We start from the raw sequence: 22,813 nt of genomic DNA on the forward strand, positions 1-22,813 counted from the left end.
GAAGAGGCGGGGCCCTAGCTCCCTTACGCTGTCCCCGGCTCCGGCATCCGTGTTGCTGTGCCGTTCGCTGCCTTCCCAGATAGTTCGGCTTCGGTCCTGTGTTGAATCGAACCTATCCCTCCCGCTCGCCCGCCCTAAGGGAGCCTCCTTCAGACGGCTTCATGGCGTATAGTCAGGGAGGCGGCAAGAAGAAAGTCTGTTACTACTATGACGGTGAGAGAAGGGCTGAGTGGGGCGGGGCTGCAAGGGAAGGGGTGTAATATGCCCAAGAGCTGCTGTCCTTCTATCTGTCTACTTCAAACCCCCTCAGCCCCCCCAATTTTAATCGTTGAAGGGTGTTCGTTGGTTGCGCTCCTCGCGTCGCCCCTCCCATATACCCTCTTGTCCTCGCGCGCCTTCTTTTTTTTCTTTTCCGGCGCACGCGCCGCAGGCAGCCCCTCCCCCTAGTTTGTCTGGTACTGTTGCTTCTACCTATTGTGTCTGCCTAGCGTGCATTTGGATGTGGGACGCGCTGGCCGCTCGTCTCGTTTGTGATTTCTGGTCACACCGCTCTTCTCCGCCCCCCCTTTTTTAACTCTTGCAATCTTTCTTCCATTCATTCCATTATTAAGTTGAGATGCATAATAGCTATTTTGCAAAGTCCGTGCATAACCTTGTATGGAAAACCGGTGGCTCTTTTGCCATTCCTCCCCTCCCCCCCACCGTTCCCATTTTGTTGTTATTCCATTTTGACCATAAATCCGAAATAAACGCCTTCGCTGCTTCAAATGGGAATTGCTCCCTGTCGTTATGGGACTGAGAACTCAAGGTTGCAGAAATAAACCTGTGTTAAAATGCAGCGCTCTATAGTCCGAAACGCTGTGAAAGGTTTTGTTTTCCTGATTCTTGCCCTCTCCCTTCCAGTAGAATGCAAAATAAATACCACTGGCAGGGAGAATTGTTTTAATTAATAGGATATTTTCTTGGTCATTAACTTTTTAATGTTTGGGCAGTTAAAGATTGATGTAAAACTCTAAAAGTTTTCAGATTGTTTTTTGAAAAGGAAGGTAAATATTTTTAATTCCCATTAAAAGGAGAAATGTAAGATTGTGTCCCATCAAAAAGTACAAGAGAAAGCTTTTGAGCAAGTCCATTACAAAACGCAAAAATTAAAAATGATGTACTCCAGGTATTTTTATGTTAATACCCAAAATTAAAAAAAAATAGGTGTTTGGTGAATCAGAATATATAATGGGACATCTGAGCTAATCAATAGAAGATCAAATATTTCAGTTTGAATTTTTCCAATAGCATTTTTTTTCCTCAGATAAATTGATCAAACCTCACAAACTAAGTAAAAGAATAGTAAAACTATCTGCTTGCAAAGACTCCAAGAATGGGCAAAAAGTGTTTTTATGAGGAAATTACTGAGAAGTTATCTGTTTAGAAGAATTGTTAAAACCTTAATTGAAAACAAATATTCTCAGAATAGATTTTCACAATAGGAATACAGTGATATGAGATACAGGTAACTGCTGTTTGAATAATGATGGTAGGACACAAATTAAAGATGGGCTGTTCCTAATGATCAAGCTAAAAAGTTATCCTCCAGTCCTTGAATCTCCTGAATAATATTTTGCCATAAACTGTGTTTTGCTGCCCTTATATCTTCAAGAAAATCAAATGCAGATTCTCCTAACTTTGTTTTTCCTCTTGGCTGCTAATGGGAAAAATACTCTCCTTAATGGGTGGTGGGGCAGGGTTGTGGGAGCATAGGTGAGTACTGAGGATTTAAGATATAGCTATCTTTCATATTTCCTGAATTATTGATTCTTTGTGGTTGTGACCAGTTAGTCTGGGCTATTGTGACCATGGCTCTTCTGAAAGTACATTAAACCTATGTTAAAAAGAACCCAGACAACAGGTTGCAGGATTCATTGTTTCTTTTATATTCACTGTTATTCTTACTCCTTGTCTCTTTGTGGTATATATTGCTACTAGTTCATTCTGAATAATCCATTTTCTCACTCAAAAGTGATTAAGAATAAATGTAATATTCTTTCAGAAATACAGGTTAGCATACTGGTTCATAAACAAGCGTATATAAAACTTTAAAATCTTCGGAAATCACCAGCCTGATGTACCAGAGGCAGTTGCCTCTGCACAGCCTATCATGCAGTAGTGGCTGCACCACTGGAAAACCTGAAGGCTGGAATTGAAAGAAAGTGACACTTTCCGTGGAGAAAGTGTCACTAAGAATTCTTGCTAATTTGATGGCACATAATAAGAATTCTTGGAGAAGTAAAGAAACAGAAGTTAGGGAAAAAAACTATTATATACAAATTAACCTTTTATGTTACATTTGACTCAGTATTATGAAATTGAGACTCAAAATAATACTTTTTGAGTCTGATTCATTGCATATTTACCTCATTCTAACACTAAAAATAATAATACATTGTTGTACTTGTAATGTGGAATGGCATGCTAAGTTGTAGAAAGAAAGTTGATCTATTTTTGGATTCTTTACTTAAAATTCCCTTCAGTAATTTCCTAAAAATAATAAAACAGCTTTATTGTTGTGTTTATTTTCAAATCATTGTTTTGTTTAAAGAACTTAGAATGAATGGGTAAATACATTAGCTTCAATTCAAATAAATGCTTGGTAGGCTTTTAAAACCAAGAATTCCATGCAGATCACTGAGCAAAACTTTGCAAATACAATATACCTAGTTCTTGACTTACAACTAGTCATTTAATGATAGTGCAGAGTATGATGGCACTGAAAAACATGACTTGCAATATTCCTCAAAGTTATGACTGTTGCACCACCTCCTTTGTCAGGTCACCGCACTCTTGATACAGGCAACCATTTGTGATCTTCCCAGCTGTCTTCTGACAAGCAATATCAAAGGAAAAGCCTCATTTGCTTAATGACAAGAGTAAAAATGATTGTAAATGGCTCCAGTCACATAGTGACTCACATAACAATTCACTTGCATAGTGACTGAAATTCCTGAAAAGTAGAGTTGTGGTAAAATAAAATAGGTGTATGGGATGGTAAGCAAAGCAATCCCGATTATGTATTTTAATTTTTATATGGAAAATGAATGTTCAAAATTGTTAATACACAATGTGAATAATAACTATGAGAATGTATGAGATTAAAAATTTAAAAAAAAACTTTTTACAAAAAAAAATGTTTGCAGGCAGGATGCTTCCCCTCCAGAGGGGAAAATGCTGGAGAACACCAGTATATCAAAAGGCTCAGAACATTGGATTTTGTTGCTTTTTCACCAGATTTGAGGTCTCTTCTTCCACTGCACAGCATGATTTTTTCCCTCTGTGCATTGAGAGGAGGGAAAATCTCTGAGTGTGTTAGGGGAACACACCATATCTAATATTCCTTCTGTTTGCAACCTTCCCTGCTGGCTTCCCAGGTGAAAAGTTTGCTTTTCTGAGTAAGCCAGCAGAGAAGATTGCAAATATTCTCATGATCACAGAACACTAGGTAATCAGTTGTACATTTGAACAGGTTGCCAAGTCCCCAAATTATAGTAATTTGAGTGGAGGGCAACTCAATGTTTCATGACATCTGGAAATGCTTTACAGGCTACAAAGCACCTGTTCCAGAGCCATTGTGACCGCAAATGCTTGTTAAACAATCAACCTGTACTGATTTAACCTAATCAACTCTCTGTATTGATTAGGACTTAAGAATTAAAAGGATAATAGTATATTTCATCAATTTATCACTTTATTTTATATACTTATTGTTTAATTGAAGAAACTAAATGCAGTTTACAGCTTTTGTTAAACATACCTGTTTTGAATGTAAGATGAGAATATCACCAGGATTAATATTTACCTTAGGTTAAAATAATATTTTGCACATGCGGATTACATAGATCATTTATCTTTGCACGAGAGAGAGAGAAAGTACTCCATGGGCATTTTCAGAATGTAGAAGAAAATATGATTCTTTGGGAATGTCAAGAACATGTTATGTAAGTTTTATAGATTTAGTCTGCATGAAGATGGTAATGGCAGCAAGTAGTAACACAGCTTGTGCCATAATTCTGTTTCAAACACTCTTAAGTCATCAATTGTTGGCAGCTATCACTGTTTCTTCCAGTGTCCAGAATATGTAAATGAATTGCAATGTTTCCAATCCTGCGTAGATTCTGAAGGCTTCCAAACCCCATTAGTTTTTTTTAATGTTCACTAACAAAGTGATACTCAAAGTGATGACTGATGAATGTATCATAAAACTCAAAGCTACAAAAAAGTAATAAACAGGATTGTTTTTTTTGGTTCTAGGTGACATTGGTAACTATTATTATGGCCAGGGACACCCAATGAAGCCTCACCGAATCCGTATGACACACAATTTATTGTTAAATTATGGCTTGTACAGAAAAATGGAAATCTATGTAAGTATGCATTTATTGCTATCACTTAAAAGTTGGTGATCAGTGAAAAGAATATAGCCCTACAAATAATAGGCTGTCTCCGTGAAACATTATACGTTATTGTAGAGACACAAAGTCTTTTTTAGAATAGCACATCAGAATAACAAATCTATGATCTGTTGGGACATAGATTTCAAACTCATGTGATCTGTCCTGCCACAATACTTTAGGAGAACACTATAAATAAAGTCCATCTCAGCTACCCTGCACCTTCTCTGACAGGGAAAGAAAAGAAGTAATCAAGATTGTTGGAACTGTGCTCATAGGAGGTGTGTTTTGTAGCAGCATGCATTCTGGGAGGAGAGAGAAAATATGTTGATATGATATTTGCCTTTGTTCATGGAGAGGTTCAATTAAAAGGCCTATTAAAGCAGCTATACCTCAACATTTTAAACTTTTCTTGACAGAGCAGGGGAGATAAAGGTGTTCTACGTTGAATGAGTCAAAATGAGTTTGGAAAAAGAACTCCCAGTATCACCATGAAAAGATAAGACATCCCATGCAAGGCAGTGCAGGAGATAATTATTGGTTGTACACTTCATGGAATGATTTCCTTTCTGCTGGAAAAAGTAGAATGATTTTTTTCTATGGACTTCGTGGCCTTGTTCTCTAATTTTTATTATTTGATTTTAATTATTTGATATATACTTGGTAATATATGTTTTCTTTTATGATCAAAAATATTTGTATTTAATCTATACTTACTTTCTACTATATTATAAAATATGTGCAGCAACTATTTTACTTAGGTGGCAAGGACAAAATTGAAATTATTAATCTACTTCTTTATGTCAGTTTAATGTGTCTGTTGAAATATGTCTTTACTTAAAATGCTGCTAGTTCTTTTCCTGTAGTACAGCCATGTCAATCTTGTTGCTTATTAGCGTCCCCACAAAGCTACAGCAGAAGAAATGACTAAATATCACAGCGATGAATACATCAAATTTCTTCGTTCAATAAGACCTGACAATATGTCTGAATACAGCAAACAAATGCAGAGATGTAAGTCTCCCATTGATTTTAAATAAAAGAATAGCAAAATAAATGTTATGTCTTGCATTCAAAGAAAATCTGAGCTCCATTTCTAAAACAGTTAATTTTTCTTCAATATTATAGAATTGATTTAAGGAAGAAACTTACAAAATATTTTATTACTTATTGAATTTTGGTGTGATTGTTACCATTTCCAGTAGTTTATTTCTTTGCCTGTTATATGGAGAATAATCAAACGTTGTTCAAACAAAATGCTCCTAATTACTATTTTGTAGTGTAAGGATTGAAAGTTATTCAGTTGGGATTCACAGCTTTTTCTCTAGTTAAAATGAGCTTTGAAGCAGTAATGCACTTCTATTGGAATAACCGTATTGCTTCTAATCACCATTAACTTAACAGAGGCAGAAAGAAACTATTTCCTTTAGTCATCCAGTTATTTCCCTAGCACCAGCATGAACAGGAAAGGATATAATAAATAAAGGGCAACACTATGGGATTTAGCAGCATTAGTTTGAATCTTTCTTAATGACAGAGTTTCAAATGCATGAAATTAAACTCATTTAAAATGAAGATTTCTATCTATAGTTTAGGATTATTATATGCAGCAGAGGAGGAAAGCTGCAGTTCTTTAATTTCCGTGTGTCAATATATTATTAAGTTTGTTAGAGCAAAGTAATCAACAGGCGCAGCATCTATGGTAGTGAAGTAAAATTGTGAAACAAAATTAACTTCTACAATAAATGGATATCGGTAATATGACCTCACTTGGAATATTAGTATTTGTTTTTAGTTTCTTAATGTCAAAGATTATTAGCAAAGGAGACCTAAAATATACATGTACCTTGAGAGAGAACTTTATATGATTAATGAAAGTTTTCTTTATTAGTTAATGTTGGGGAAGATTGTCCTGTGTTTGATGGACTGTTTGAGTTCTGTCAGCTGTCAACAGGAGGTTCTGTAGGTAAGTTTATTCTCCTTAGTTCTTTTTCTTACTTATGATTTTTCAAAGTTTTGTCAATTAAGTAGCACTAACTATGTTACTTTAGGTATATTTTCATGTTCTACCTTGGGTAGATTTTTAAAATCTCAGCTGACCTTTCTCCCTGTTAGTGTGATTGGCATGGTCTTCCTGTGTGGCAAAGGGACTTCATTGGATGGCTGACTATGGGCTGGGGCAGCTGTCCTTGCTGTATCAATGGGACTAAATGCAGGGGCAATGGGGCTTGAGGTAGCACTCCTCAGTAGAAGTAGAGGCTCAGAGGCAGTAGCAGCAGGTTGTCCCAATATATGCTTCTGAATATTGCCACTTTGCAGGACAGCCAAAAGGACAGATATTTTTTGGGGGGAGTGGGACATTGATAGTAGCAGATATTGAAGAGGGTTGGAAGAACCAAGGCTTGGGGCTCAATGAAACCAAACTGGGAATGGCTTGGATCAAGTTGGATATATATTGTCTAATAGCTACATGGGATTCACTAAACTGTCATTCCTACGTGGGACAGTCAAGTAATGTCTCATTTAATGACCTCATTGCTTAACGATAGAGCTACTGGTCTCAATTGTGGTTGACCCACAATCTGTATGAGATTTGCAACACAGCAGCAGAAGTGTTTAAAAAGACAACCTGTTGAAATTCAAACCAGAACAGAAATGTGTTAAGTGATTCTGTTATTTTTCTTCTTAGGTACTATATCTTGTCTTTTTAATTTCTGCAAAATGTTTTAACTGCATTTTCTCATGATGTTTCTTTAGCTGGAGCAGTAAAATTGAATAGACAACAAACAGATATGGCTGTTAATTGGGCAGGAGGACTTCATCATGCTAAGAAATCAGAGGCATCTGGTTTCTGTTATGTCAATGATATTGTGCTTGCCATTCTTGAGTTATTGAAGTAAGTTCTTGGTACAGTTATATGCATAAGTTACCCAATAAATAAGGTGAAAACATGAGCATTGCATTGAAAGTGAGCATGTTGAGCAAAGAAATAGAGTTAGGAAAAGGGTTTTTGGTAGTTTCTCCTTTATGGATTCTTTCTAAATAATGTAATTTAAAAATGTTATGCTCTGCTCCAAAACTATCTGACTGTATTATAATTAGTGAAAGTGAAAGAACAGTTATAACAAGCCTTTATCTCCAATCATGTGATAGCTGTAGTTTTTCATACCAGATGATTCTTATTAATACTTTTATTGGCATGAATGTTTTTTTAAAGTATAGATAATCATTATACCTTTTATTATAGGTTGGTCTAATTTATTATAATAGTTCTATTATAATTTTAATATTTTAATAGTTAAATTTGGTTTCATATATTTCTTGATGTCTGTAAAATATTTTGGTGTATCTATGCACTTGGTGTTATCATTTTCAGTAATATAGCAATTTCTTAATGAATTCATAACAAACATAATTGGTTAAGTCTTTATTTCAGTCTCGTATAAAAATGCAAAATTAAGTTACTATAAGATTAAGCTGTTAGTTAATTTTGGATTAGCAAATACAAGTGGGGATAGTTCAGCTCCTTAAATCTAAGATTATGAATATTATCATAAAGAGTAGAGCAATCATAATAATAGTGGAATGTACAAGTTATCCATTAAATTATCAGAATATGCTTAAATTCTTACCAAATTCACACATGGTCATAAACACAGATGCATAGGTGTATATTTAAACAGTACTTTTTCAGGATCTTAAAAATATATTCGTGGGCACATATCAAGAGGAATTACCCATAACCAGAGATTGAAGTTTAAAGAGTTTCTGTGTAAATGTATATATGCACATTTATTGTCTCTTTTAAAAGATAGAAGGGGCAATTAATATATAATTATAATGTCAACAGCTTCATATTAAAGCAGTGGGGTTTTTCTGGGAAGCATCATAGCAACAGGGCTAAATGTTAAAGTCAAACGATGCAAAACATATATACATTTAAACAAAAAATATAACTATGAAAATTGAGATTAACAGAAGACCTAATAGCAGCAAGCAGATTAAAGGTAAAGAAGAGAGAAAGAAAATGCAAAAGGAAGTAAAAAGAAAGCAAAATTTCATTACCTTATTTTCACTATCACTCTTACAACCTTCTGCAAAATTCCTGCCTTTGAAAATTAGTGTTTTGCTGCCAAATATGTTGGTGGTGTGATTAGGAGGGGAAAGAGTGGTGTGTCTACAAAAAAAAATGTGGCTACCGAATTTAAATTCATTAATTTAAAAAGTAATTGGACTGTTCATAAGTTGTATGAGTATGGTACAAGGAGGGGCAACAATTCTGGTAAGATTTATCATAGTTACATCCAAAATTAATGTGGGTATACCTTTCTGTCATATGTAGCATTTTTGTATGCAGAATTCAAGAAAGTAGCTTCCACTTTAAGAATAAGAAAAAAATCAAATAGTGAATTGATGTTAGAATGTAATGCTATATTTTGAATTACACACACACACACACACACACACACACACGAATCTTATGGAAGGAGAATTTTTATCCAGTCCCCCCTCCAAGCTTGATAGAATTTGCCAAACGTGTGTTTCCATAGTTTTGCTAGATACTTTTTTATGTTACTAACTCATCTATAAAATAACCAACAATAATAACATTAAAAGGAAAACCAAAAAGAAAAATGCATGGGTATATGTATAATACCAAACAGCCTTTACTGTGCTTATTGACCAATGGTCCATTAAATGCCAAATAAAATACAAAGTAAAGTATTCCCCCCCCCCCAACTTACCACATGATTCAATCTAAATAAATTTTAGAAATAATAAAATAGAACTTGGCCACATTCAAATTTAGTCACATCAGTCAGCTAACAGCATCTGTATAAGAATGTATTTGAATTTCCTGAAAAATTAGTTATAAAGAAACTAAAATAGCTTTGGGGATTTATAAAATGGACAGCAGCAAGCATTGGCCACATATTCAATTGCTTTTCATCACAAGTATAGAATTTTGATTTATATTTTCTGAATTTTCCCTCAAAAGCAGCCATCGAGAATGTGTTAAAATGTGTTAGGTTAATGCTGTTCTGAAATTGGTTATGATTTTTTTGATTTAAATATTTTGCTGGCCATAAAAAGGCGGAGTCAGAAACATATCTCTAAGGCAGACAGATTGAATTGCCCTTTTCTGTACGTTGCATTTTATTTAAGACCTGATAAGCCTGCTTGTAAAAGTGCCTTGTGAAAAGCAATTTCTAATAAAGCAATCTTCTCCAAATCAACTGAAAACTATTAACCAATATCAGAAATCCTACACTGAAAGTAAATAGTAGTAGCTGTAACCAGTTTAAAACAGTACGTAAGCATAAATTAGTCTCCACTTAAATCATGCTGGACTCTCAGAGAAAACATATCTAAAGTATAAGTTTTTAATTTGTACTACAACTTAAAATGTGGAAATAAAATGAAATGCAAGCTTAATATCAATAAAAGGAGTACATAGCACTAATTTTGACTTGATATATATTTTTCAAGCTAGTGCTAATACTTAACGTATAACTTCTACAGTAAAACATGCCTATTTTGCTTGCCAGCATATATTCTGTATTGGTCAGTTTGAGAGTTGAATTTATAGTTGTTTGGCAGAAAGCTTGCTAATTACATTTAAGAGACTGATGTGTCAATAATTAGCAGGCAGTCCTGATTTCCTATAAAATTAAGTCCATTATCTTGGGTTAATTCAAGGGATGAAGAAATAAATCATTACGTGATCGTTGGTGGTTATAATTGGTAACAAGTATCATTGCAGATGACCTGAAGCCCTTTATTCTTTTTTTCCCCTAAAGAAAAAAGGCCTTTCACAAGGACTGCTAAAAATTGATAGCACAGCTTCCTTAAACTTTAAAGTAGAAGTATAAAAACTGTAATATAAATCTAAAATAGGCATCTCACACAGTTAAATTAAGAACCTTATGTAATTGTATCTTTGTAACCTTAACATGCAATTGTCAATATAGTTATACATTATGAACTCCCTATTATATACGCCATCATTCAGGCTAATATTTGAAAATGTTCTATTACTGGAGTTGAGTGAAGGATAAATATGATTATATTGTGGCACTTAAATCTGCATATTAGAGATAATTGATTAAATCTGGGATGGAAAAGAAAATCAAGGATTTTTCTAGCCATATTTTCCTCTGAAGAAGAGCAGTGAGATTTTTTTCTATTGCTTTACTAATTTCTTTTCTTTTGTGTCCAGATATCATCAAAGAGTTCTTTACATTGATATTGATATCCATCATGGTGATGGTGTTGAAGAAGCTTTTTATACCACAGATCGAGTTATGACAGTATCATTCCATAAATATGGTGAATATTTCCCTGGAACAGGCGATTTAAGGGTGAGTTCAGTTATAAGCTTATTTAATTAAGATAACATTGTAGAAATGCTATTCTTAAGCCTCATTTTCAAGTTAAATTAGTTATTAGTTTCTGTCTCTCTTTTCCATTAAGTTCATTTAAAATTTATCAGGATTTACATTATTAGTGTAAGTCCAGATGCTTATTTTTGTACATTTCTGGGAGAAGTGCAGTATTTTAAAAGTAATTACACTTTTATATTAGATGTGGCATCTGGAGGGTACTAACGTTTTAAACAAAAGTCATTTTAGCATCTAGAGTGATTGTGAAGTTCTTCCAACCTAGTATCTGGACTCCATTTTTCACTTGCAAGATAAATACCCAGAAAACCTAAAAATGGCAGGTCAAAACTAATAGATACCAGGGTGCCTTTAAGATTTCTCAATAATTTTAATTGAACTATACAAACAGAGTCATTGTTTCATTTTCAAGGATTAGTATGACAACAAACATAATATTTAGCATTAAAAAATATATGCCTTTATTTTGTTCCTATAAAACATGAATAAATACACTCACTGTGTTGTAAAAAGGGTAACATTTTATTTGAGATAATGCTACATTGTGCAATAGTATAAAGGAACTATAGAAATTTGAATTTATAGACAAGGCAGAATACAGGAAAAAACAAAGGTCTAATAATTCAGATAACCCAGTGTCAAATCACAATTTAATTCATAATTATTTAAGGATGTATCCATGACAAATGTTACTGTATCACTAGAATCCATTAGACACATTTGAGTCTAGGCCAATGCTTGGCTATTATTTTTTTAGAATCCCACATTCAGAAAAACTGAATGCCTCCTTTGAATATACTGCTTTAAAAAAAACTTTAAAAGAATAACAAGTAAAAATACTTCACAAAAAACTTAAGACAGTGCATGAAATCATGTTTTAAGTACTGTTTTGTTGAACAAACTACAGTGGCCTTGTTCTTAAGTAATGCTATATTATGCTAACAATGGTTGGGCCAGCATAGTGTTTTAAATTGTTGGACAGACTAAGGAGATTTCAGTTCAAGTCCCTATTTGATCAGAAAGCCGATTAATTGACTTGAAAGGACCTTGGGGCAAACCCATGTACACAATGTTAAAAATTGTAGAAGAAAGTCAAAATATAAATGCAATAGACATAATAAATCTGGTTCTGATAAAGTTTTCTGAGTAGAGCAACTAGCTATAATAATATATATGTGGGTGCATAATCTTGTGTCTCTAAACTATAACAGTTAAGAAAACAGAGATAATTTCTCTTGCTTCAGAGTTTCTTGGTAGTTGATGAATAATATTTTAAGAAGCTTTGAAAATTTTTGGCACATTCTTATTTTGCCATTTTAGGTTAGCTGAATCTTTAGTATCAATAGGGCTGTGTTCTGAGATTAGAGAAACCAGATGATTTTTGATGTCATTAAATGTTAAGACTAATAATGGACTTGATGTTTGCACTCATAGCAATTTATCTTTTAAAAGGTAAAAATCAGTTTCTTACCTTTTTAATAGGAACTAAATACAATAGTTTAATAACTGTAAGAAACTTTTCAACTTGTCTGACCACAAGATGGTACTATTGCTTCATACTAATCACAGGTGATTTTGAGGAAAAAATCACATGATTAAGAGTATAAATGTTATTGAATACCTATCAAAAATAGGTTAGTTGATGGTATGAAATACCATTGAAAACTTTAACAAGATCTGTAAGGTTGCACTTCCTCCATCTAGGTCACAGCAAACATCAGCCACCAAAGCAGCCAATTTCATAGGGCCTGGCCTGAATCCAGATGGAAGAGGTCCAAATGATCTGTTTCCTCTAGAAGACTCTTCCATTTTTTCAATAACCTACATTTAAAAAAAATAGGAAATGCGGGATGTGGGACAATAATGTTCAAAACAAAGATTTTTGAGAAGTTGATCATTCTGGGTACACACCGTTGTTTTTGTATTATAAGTTATTTCCGCTGGAAATAAATACTATTCATATTCATTCTGGTGAATATGAATAGTAACCCATTGTTTAAAGGAGTGCAGCTGTTAAAATTACTGAATGAAGGATTTAGAATTTATATAAAAATACAAAGGAAATGAACATAAAAGAATATTATTTTGTGTCTTTTGCTTAGTGAAATGTGGCACATTTCTTGTAGATAAAATAGCATGTGATTTTACGCATCTGACAGAGCAGACCCATGACTTTACACCCTATCCCCAGGTAATTGGTTGTTTTATAAAATCTAAGCTGCCTGAATATCTGTATTTTACACCATCCTCATTCCTGGTGAAAGACACTGTATTTTACCCTGTACAGTGATTCCAAATCATGCTTTGCTGAGATAAATTGCATCCTAATTTTGCTTCTGGGTCTGATTCTTCTGTATTGTCACATGTCTATAGTTTGTTTCTCTGAACATACTCCTTTTGTACATTTTTTTCTATTGCACAAATCAAATGCTTTATAGTATATCAAAAATTTCATGTAAAATTTGTTTGATACCTCTGTGGTATACATTATGTTTATTTTCTATTTGATATTTCTCACATGCTATAATATAGAAGCAATATTTTAAAATCACTTGTAACAGCCAATGTTGATCTGGAATTAAATGCAGCATACCCTGCTTTTTTCTCTCCTTGGCTACCAGTGTGCAATGCCTTATGTTCGTACTTTTCTTATAGGACATCGGAGCTGGAAAAGGCAAATACTATGCTGTTAACTTTCCAATGAGAGATGGAATAGATGATGAGTCCTACGGACAAATATTTAAACCAGTGAGTACATTCTAAACACCTTTTAAAATAGATATTGTAGTATTTAATAAAAGGTTTAATAACATCCCTGCTTTTTTATAGATTATATCTAAAGTGATGGAAATGTACCAACCTAGTGCAGTAGTATTGCAATGTGGGGCCGATTCACTCTCTGGTGATCGACTGGGATGTTTTAATCTTACTGTTAAAGGTAAGGGAACAAATACAGAAACATCACAGCTTCATATTCTTGAAAACAGCGTTAGAAATTTTTGGTGGAAGTGTTTTATGAACTTTAATTTGCTAAAGAATTCAGCTTTATGACCTATAATGAGTTTCCAATTCTAAACAATCCCAGACATTTTTCTTTCATTTCAGCTGTATTTTGTAATGCTTATGTAGCTGTTTATATACAACCATTGAGTTTTAGTGGGATACTTTCAAAGTATTTATTCATTTATGTGGAATGAAAATAGTAATTAAATAATTTACAGTTAAATTGTGATGTGTTGTTTATAAATGAATGGGTCCTCTGAAAATTTGTATCACCTTCCAAAAACTTAAAATGCCTGTTATTGACAACTGTTTGTTTATGTAGTTTCTTGTACACGGCAGACAGTTGAAGGAATAACTTAAAAAGCTGTTCCATTTTAGTATTTTTACATATAAGACTGTTGTGGCTTGCTTGTCAAATGGAATGTGAAGAAAAAGATATACATAAACATGCAGAAAAATCTATATGCTACTAACACCCTTGTTTCCATAATCTTTAATGGGGCAAAATGGTGCATCATAGGGCAACCATTTTTGAATCAAGTTATTTCAAATGGACTAATTTATAGACTGCATCCGAAATCTAGGACACATGACTGAATGAAATTTAGGGAAGTTGTGGCTGCTGCAGTCATCTACGCAATATTCTGTGACACTTACCTGCCCACTGGCCTTAGACTTGCAATTTTTTCTGGCTTCCCCACTGTTTTTCTCTGAAACCCTCCCACAAACAAAATAAGCTGTCCAGAATTCTGGAAAGGGGAGGGAGGAAGGGAGCTTCCCACAAGGAAACTCAATGGGGAATCTAGACGGAAGTCATTCCCACGCCCACTGCTGTTTTGCCTACCCATGGTCATTCTGTTTCTCTGTTTAGTTAAGGAAATGTCTCTGAAATAATGACCCAACAGGGCACAGACTGTTTAATATACTACTAAGTCTTTTGTGTCTATGTGATTGTTTAAAAACTTGGGTAAAATTGTGTGTGATAGGGCAACAGATTTTGAATCAACATACCTCGAATGGGCTAAATTCCAGAATGTGTCCAAAATCCACAACCCATGGCTCTCAAGAGATTGAAATTTGGCAAAGTTGTGGGCACTTTGCTACTACTATGTTACTGTGCTGCTTGTAGTCACATTTCTGACACTCCCTGCCAGCTTCCAACAGTGAAAGTCTGTCAGGAAGCCAACAGAAAGATGAAACTGTGTTTGCTCCTACTGCTTTTTTTGCCATCTGAGGTCATTCTGTTTTGTTTTTTTTAAAGAAAGGAAATATCTCAAACAATGACCCGCTGATTTATCAATTGTCTATCAGCCTTTCCTTAAATATAGTATTATGTTAATCTAAAGTTGCTGATGCTTAAAAAGTTTTTCCCATTAATGGGAACATAGTTCTTAGAGAATCATTCATTAGTTACACTTAATTGTGGGCAATTCTGTGCCTTTTTTAATACCTGGAAAACAATTTACATACAGGTAGCTCAGTGCATTAATGCAAAATACCTTAAAACATTTTAGGTAATCATAATACTATTGATCATCTTAATTTTAGATTGTTTTCCTTAAGACCAATAAATTACCTGTATTTTAAAACTGAAGTGCTATATGCTTCCCCCCACTTTATTCTATCATTTCAGATATGCTTTGTTTAGTTATGAGTACTCAATGTAGAAAATCCTTATTTGGTAATCTTCATATTAAATATGTGTGCCTTTTGTAACTGCATGTTTTCTTTTTATATGTCCATGACTTCTGGCAGGTCATGCCAAATGTGTGGAAGTTGTAAAGACTTTCAACTTGCCTCTTTTGATGCTTGGAGGAGGTGGATATACCATACGCAATGTTGCTCGATGTTGGACATATGAGACTGCTGTTGCCTTAGACTGCGAAATTCCAAATGGTACATATTATACTAAAAAGTACAGATTGTCTAATAATCTAAGTTATAATTAATATAAGTCAACTTAGACTTTCTCTGCCTTAACAAATTCCTAATTCCAGCAAGAATTTTGTACATTGTGATTTTGAGTGGCATCATCCCAAAGCCTAATTTTCTGCAAAATTCTTCAGACCTCATTCTAGCCCTGCTTCTCCTTCTGTGGTGTCTTGACTCCAAAACCTGGTTACATATTTGATTCTTGGTTTTTGCTATGCTCAACATTTCTGCTGTGCAGAAGGGACTGGACCCTTCAAAGTTACCCTTCCCATAGCTTCCTATGTTCATCTCTTCCCCTGAGTCCCTCATAAAAGTAACAGACACAATTCTTGTAGAATCCAAGCACCATCTCTGTAGCTGGTTATATTACCTTCCAGAATTTTGTTCTCTTCTTGGGCCATGATCCTCAATTGAATATCCTGACAAAAATATCTACACTTCCAATTTCTTTATCTTCTAACTGAAGGCTTTATAATCTCCAAAGATTCTTTCAGGATCTCTTTTGGCCATACCATTTGTTCATTTGCATATGAATTTCATTTGCATATGAATCAAAAGGAATGAATAGTTGGGGGGTTTGAATAATGTTGGTAATGTTTTTTAGAAGACAGTAGGAATGACCTTGAAGGACAAGAGGAAGAGCTACCAAGGCAATGGCCCTATAGGAGGGAATGGCCCTATAGGAGGGTCTTGATCCTGGACCAAGAAAACATCTCAAACAAGCCCATTCCTAATTTGCACAAAGATAAAGTGAAGGAATTCATATTTGCAATATTCTGTTACTATCGTTGTTACAATAAAAGTAGTCCTGGCATTTGTGGTATTAACTTTTGAACATAATCTGTCTTGTTGGCCGGACCTCTCTGCCATATTATGGAAAAACAGTGCTTTGGCTGCATCTTTCTTATTCTTCCACCCCTGTTAATATATATTTGTTGTCTGTCCTCAGTGATCTTACTCTCTGGAAGCATCCTTAAATTTACAGTGTAAAGCTTATACTGTAACTTGTAATTGTTACAATTATAGTGCAAGGTTTTTTTTAGTGAAGTAGTGGGGGGTGTTATATCTTAAAATAATACATATTTATAATATGTTCTCAAACAAAATGTCAATATGTTTTATTTCCCCGTTGAATCCAGTGGATTTTGTAGTGTTTAAAAGGCATCCTTAGTATTTTGGTGTGTGTGTGTGTTATAAGAGTTATATCTTCCTATTATTCCTTTGTTGACTAAGAGACATTCTTTTTGTAACTATTACTTGCCTATTGAATTTTTACTTCTTGAATAATTATTAAAGAGTAAAAGTTCAACTGATGTTTCTTGAATGCAAGAGTTTATAAAAATAATACTTATTAAAAATAATTTTAATATTGAAAATAAATAAAACACATACAATCCTGTATGTAATTACGTTCATAACTTTAGACAGTGATTAAAATTAATTATTTAAGTTCTTCCAGTCAGTATATAGAAATGACCATCCAGTTTTCTTGATGACATTTTCAGATGTGTTTGGTCAGTGCCTCCTTTTTCAGGGAATGACTGACTTGGTCACTTGGCTGGTTTCCATGCTTTACTCAGAATTAACACTGCTATTCTCCCAGCTTTTTACTCCAGCACTTTTAACCACTAAATCAAACTGACTGTGTGTGGTACTATGTATAAAATGCATTTCCAATTTTTGAAGTAAATATTTTAATTGAATTATTTAAAGTCTTTTGGGCGTAATACCATACAGATTCATTATTTTAAGCTTTAGTAGTTCAAAAGAGGTGTATGTTTGGAAGCATCACTTTTGAAGAACTTTCCTATTCTATCTCATATTATACTTGTACAGCTTTAAATGAATGCATGTACTTAGTGTTTAAATGAATACATTCCAAAATTCTAGGTGTCAAAGGTTGAAACAAAAACATGACTGAAGAAAATCACTTCCTATGACATTGCAGACACTATTTTTCTTTTTCTTTTACAGAATATAAATATTCTGCATGTACATAATATAACACTAATTGAAGCAAACCATAATTTTGAACTATAATATATTTTACTTGTTTCTTCTAGAATAAATCATAGCATTTATTATTTTGATAACTGAAAATTTTTATAGTAATATTTTCAAATATACTAGTAAGATCTGTAAGTCTGTTAGGAATTCAACAATAAAAATAAAATTATGTCTCAATTTTGTTTTAACAGAATTGCCATATAACGATTATTTTGAGTACTTTGGACCAGATTTCAAACTGCATATAAGCCCATCAAACATGACAAATCAGAACACTCCAGAATATATGGAAAAGATTAAGTAAGTATTAATGTCCTATTTTTAATAAAAACAATAATGCTGTGAAAATTTGTAATTTTTTATTAAATGATCAGAAATAATAGAAGGCAAGATAATAGATTTGCTAATTACATCTGGGGTCTGAAATAGTATAGAAAATGAAAACTGACAGTTTATCCATTTAGTAACTTGTAAGAAATATCACTTTTCCTCTTCTAAACTGAGGCCCATCTGTATTAAAATCTTTTTTGCTTAGAAAGTAAAGTCTGGTAAGGCTCAGAAATCTTTTTTATCATTAATGTTCATAGCTTGCATATTATTTTGAAAACTGGAATATGTTATCACTATAAAGTTACATTAGTAATTTTCAGGAAGTTCATTGAACATTGAAAACAGGATAATTGTTCAAAGCTTGTATTAAAATTGTATGAACACTTATGCAGGTGTATTTATGCTTACAGAACACCCATTTGTTACATTAGTCAGTTTTTTTCTGTGAATTTCTATTCTGTGAAGTCCTATTGCCATATAACTTACTTTTCTAATAGTTTCTCGCAATCAGAAAGCTAACATTGTCGATAGTTAAAAAATTCAAAGACAGAAACAAAGTTGTTTCATAGTAAACTGCTTTCTTTTGCAGGCAGCGTTTATTTGAGAACTTGCGCATGCTGCCCCATGCTCCTGGTGTGCAGATGCAAGCTATTCCAGAAGATGCCGTTCATGAAGACAGTGGTGATGAAGATGGCGAAGATCCAGACAAACGTATCTCTAGTAAGTAAATTGTATAGGTAATGCTTAAAATGTTGGCCTTGACTTTTTGGATTTTGCTTCCAGTTTTTGGGGAGAAAATAACCACAATCCTAGTGCAATTGCTTTTTTGAAGAAAAAGTCACTTTGCTTCTTTGTAATTGCTTGTGAATAGATATAAATAAATAATTGCTTTTAAAAATGATATGTCAGGACTGGTTTAAAAGTATTCCCATAATGGTTTTGTTTCCTTTTACAGCCATTTGTTCCATAGTAACCCAAAATTTAGAGTTTGGTAGCACCTGTTAAGATCAATAAATTTTATTGTAAGACATAAGCTTTATGAGTTTCAACTTATTTCATCAGATGCATGGAATGGCTTAACTGATGTAACATTTAAATAGGGATGGAGGGTGGTTATGTGAATGAGGCTTCTTGGGAGAACAGATTACAAGTACCTTATCAATTAATAATAGTAATGTGTTAAAAATTCATTCAGTTTGTTCAGACCTTCTGGGATAGCTTGAACATAAAAACTATAAGAGCACAATTGAGTACAAGACAGTTGAAGTTATCTACATCAGTAAGTGTCAGGTTACCATGCCTTTTTTTTTGGTTGTTGTTAAATACTGTCATTGCTGAAGAGCCTTTATGTCATCAGGTAACATTTTGAAGAAATATGAAAACTTGGAATAATCTCTTTTTTAAATGCCCATATTATTTCTAGTTCGTGCTTCTGATAAGAGGATAGCCTGTGATGAAGAATTTTCTGATTCTGAAGACGAAGGAGAAGGTGGACGCAGAAATGTTACAGATCATAAGAAAGGAGCAAAAAAAGCACGCTTAGAAGAAGACAAGAAAGAGGCAGAAGACAAAAAAGCTGGTAAGTCAATGCTAAATTAAATACATTTTCTGTTAAGCTAAACATACCAAATTCACTGCTAATTCTGTAATTTGTTTTGCATATAATTATAGCTCCTTTCAAATGTTCAACTGAATGAATAAATAGCTAGACAATTTGTCTAGGCATTATCTGTTCTCTTAAACTACCAGACATTCAGACAAAGATGTAAAGAATTATGCTCATATTTGCAAAAATAAGAGTATGGTCTTAGATCCTATTTTACCTGCTTCCTGGAAGATTGTCTCATATGCAAAGCTGTACAAAATTTTTTAAAAAAATACAAAATACCTATGTTTCAGGCCTCCAGTCATGTATGTAGCTCAGAAAAAAAACAACCCACCGGGTTACAACATTTAATTCTGTCTTACCTTTGAAACCCTCCTTTGTTCATCTGATTAAATGAAGTACACTTTTTATGATAATATCTAGCTAAAGCACACTTTATGACTTAAACCAAAGTAACTGCAAGTGCTGCCTTCCTGGGTTGAGAGGAGGGATCCAAAAGTGCATAGGTTTAGCTTAGGTCATAAAAAAATTGTAATACTGTTATAGTACATATTAAAGTCAGCTGTCATATTTTCTAGATTACCCCCAATGCATATACATTGATTGTGAAATTAATAGCTAATTTCAGAGGGGAAATTTCAGTTTTATGTGAGCTGCAATCTTATATTTATTTACCTGAGAGTCCTTTAAAACTGAATGAAGATTATTTCTTCATTATATAACTGATTATACTGCTTTTGCAAATTGCTGCTACTTTTTAATTCTAGATATTAAAGAAGAAGACAAATCTAAAGATAACAGTAATGAGAAAGTAGATACCAAAGGGTAAGTATGTTCCATCTGAAAAGTCTACATCCGCTTTTAAAATGTTATTGAAATGTTAATTATCTGCCCCTTACTTCCCCTTATAAATTACAATAATCCTGTATTGGTAACAATTGCATTTGTTTATAGTGTATGCTTGAATGGGTGAGGCCAGTCCATTCCCATTTGGAGACAATTTCCACAATTTTCTGAATGTGAAATAAATTCCTTAAACATAAATCAAGCTTAAAGCGCTCACTTTGGCCCATCAAAATTCTCCAGAATCAAAAAATGAGTCTAGGTTTCAGCAAAAACCATTTGTGGGGCTTTTGAGAGCACAGAAAGGATGTGCCTGCATTCAGATTCCAGACTGCATTTTTTGCATAATAAATGAACACAGTATTAACATGTGACCTACACTAATAACACTTCTTTCTTTCTGCCCCCCCAGCACAAAATCAGAACAGCTAAGCAATCCTTGAACATAAAGCCTTACAGTATGTCAATCAAAGGACCCAATACCATACTGAAAAAAAAATACTAAGAGAAGCTTTTCGTACTGGAAGAGACTTTTTATTTTCATTTAGTAGAATTTGGCATGGAGCATATTTATTTTCAAACAACTGTGTTTTGATTTTTGGCAACTTGTATTGTGAATTCCCCAATTATGATACAAAATTTGTTCCTTCCACCAGGCTTTATGTAATACTATTTAAAATGGATGTGAGTTAAGATGTAGTTAAACGTCTAAACTGATCTATTAAAATTTCCCTTTTCCCGGATTGATTTTATCCCCCTTTTTGTAATTATATCTTTATTAAAAAACAAACAAACTGTACTTGGCTGATTTGTTTATTATTACGTAGTATATACAAATGTATGTATTACACTATTGTTATGAAAAAGCTTGGTTAACCTTGAAATTGAGTTTGGTGAACAATATTTTGGTTAATGCCCCGGCTTTAAAATAATTGTACGTTTTTTTATCTATCTTCTAGTAGGAAAGTTTTGTTTTTGTTTTCTAGTTCCCCAAATCAATGCAGTCTTTGATTATGTGGAAGCGTACACCATACAGCTGCAAACCAGAATTTTTCTTTCTGCTGACAATCATAGCCTACTTTTGGGGGAGGAGGGAATGGCAGATCAGGTGAGCATTCCAGATGTAACATCTAAACATCACCTATGCCATGGTCCTTTTACAAACCAGAAATAGCATCTTTATTAATAGGATTTTTTAAGGCATAATCAAAATAAATGGCATTTTATTCCTGCACAAAAACAATAATTACAAAAAGGGATTTTATTCCCCTTTTGTAATTGTATCTTTATTTTTTAAAAAAAAAAAAAAAAGTTGATAAAATCAATGAAATCCATTGTTTTGGTTCCCCCTCTTCCAATTCCAGCAAAACATGAGCCAGAATAGTTACTTTAACAACTTGTTTAACTAAAGTTATTTATTTGTTTATTTAAAAATGATTTCAGTAAGGAGAAGGGAGATAATGAATCCTGACTTTTAACACATCAGTGGGAGAATAGATTGTTATTTCTGAATGTCTCTTATATTCAAAAATGTATCATTCACACATTATAGGACATTTGCTTCATGACCTCAGCAACAGCATCTTTGCAGTATCCATTTTGATGTCACAAATGCCAGCAAATTAATTTAAAATTAAGATAAATGCAATTTCCTCATCCAGACTATTTCAGATGCAGCACACATGTACTTATTTGGGGGAATCCAGGTGGAACATCAGTTTCTTGCATCTAAATGGATTAAATCATTAAATCAAGGCTTCATTTTGTTACCAATAGAAAAGAAATAGATAGAAAGATGATGCAGAGAAGTGTTTATTTCAACTCACGTGTCCTCCAAAGCAATATTGGGAGATCATGTTGAAGAGGCACAGTTATAATACAATTTGCCTCAAAAGCAGTTCTCATTGCCTTAATAGCTTCTTAAAGCACTTCCAATAGCTTGAACTTCTATTTATTGCTGTCATTCATTTCTAAAGCCAATCTATCTTAATAGCTTGGCAATTCTCAAAATCTACTTTCCAACAAGTTTGGATGGCACTGGGTCAGAAATATATTCCTTGCCTTTTAACAAGTGATTTACATAAAGCAAATGAAGATTTAAATGTATTCATAATTTACTATTAAGCTTTGTAACCAATCATTTTCCAGCAACCAGCCTTCAAAATTTCACCAAACTATTCTAGCAACATATAAATCAATGCAGATGCCAATTGTATCCACATTTAGTATTAAAAAAATAGGGATTATGTATC

At 33.5% G+C, this 22,813-nt stretch overlaps 1 protein-coding gene across 1 annotated transcript; it reads left to right on the forward strand.

Moving 5' to 3' along the window:
- Window positions 1–2: 2 nt before the first annotated feature.
- HDAC2 (histone deacetylase 2) lies at window positions 3–21,360 on the forward strand. The gene is made up of 14 exons (XM_014051544.2): window positions 3–213; window positions 4,300–4,412; window positions 5,336–5,453; window positions 6,331–6,405; window positions 7,197–7,335; window positions 10,660–10,801; window positions 13,496–13,588; window positions 13,670–13,778; window positions 15,599–15,739; window positions 17,974–18,082; window positions 18,702–18,832; window positions 19,536–19,691; window positions 20,486–20,543; window positions 20,974–21,360. The coding sequence occupies exons 1-14, from the start codon at window positions 162–164 to the stop codon at window positions 21,002–21,004; spliced, it is 1,467 nt and encodes a 488-aa protein (XP_013907019.1). The 5' UTR covers window positions 3–161; the 3' UTR covers window positions 21,005–21,360.
- Window positions 21,361–22,813: the final 1,453 nt, after the last annotated feature.

Source organism: Thamnophis sirtalis, unplaced genomic scaffold, assembly GCF_051295495.1.
Source record: "Thamnophis sirtalis isolate CommonGarterSnake01/CBP01778 unplaced genomic scaffold, rThaSir2_p1.2 scaffold_6, whole genome shotgun sequence".
Classification (NCBI taxonomy): Eukaryota; Metazoa; Chordata; class Lepidosauria; order Squamata; family Natricidae; genus Thamnophis; species Thamnophis sirtalis.

Excerpts from the sequence above, each read along its gene's own strand:
- HDAC2 (XM_014051544.2), top strand. The coding sequence starts at position 162 with ATGGCGTATAGTCAGGGAGGCGGCAAGAAGAAAGTCTGTTACTACTAT. Across the intron at positions 13,589-13,669 it reads ACGGACAAATATTTAAACCA|ATTATATCTAAAGTGATGGA; the intron begins GTGAGTACATTC and ends GCTTTTTTATAG. Across the intron at positions 15,740-17,973 it reads AGACTGCGAAATTCCAAATG|AATTGCCATATAACGATTAT; the intron begins GTACATATTATA and ends TTGTTTTAACAG.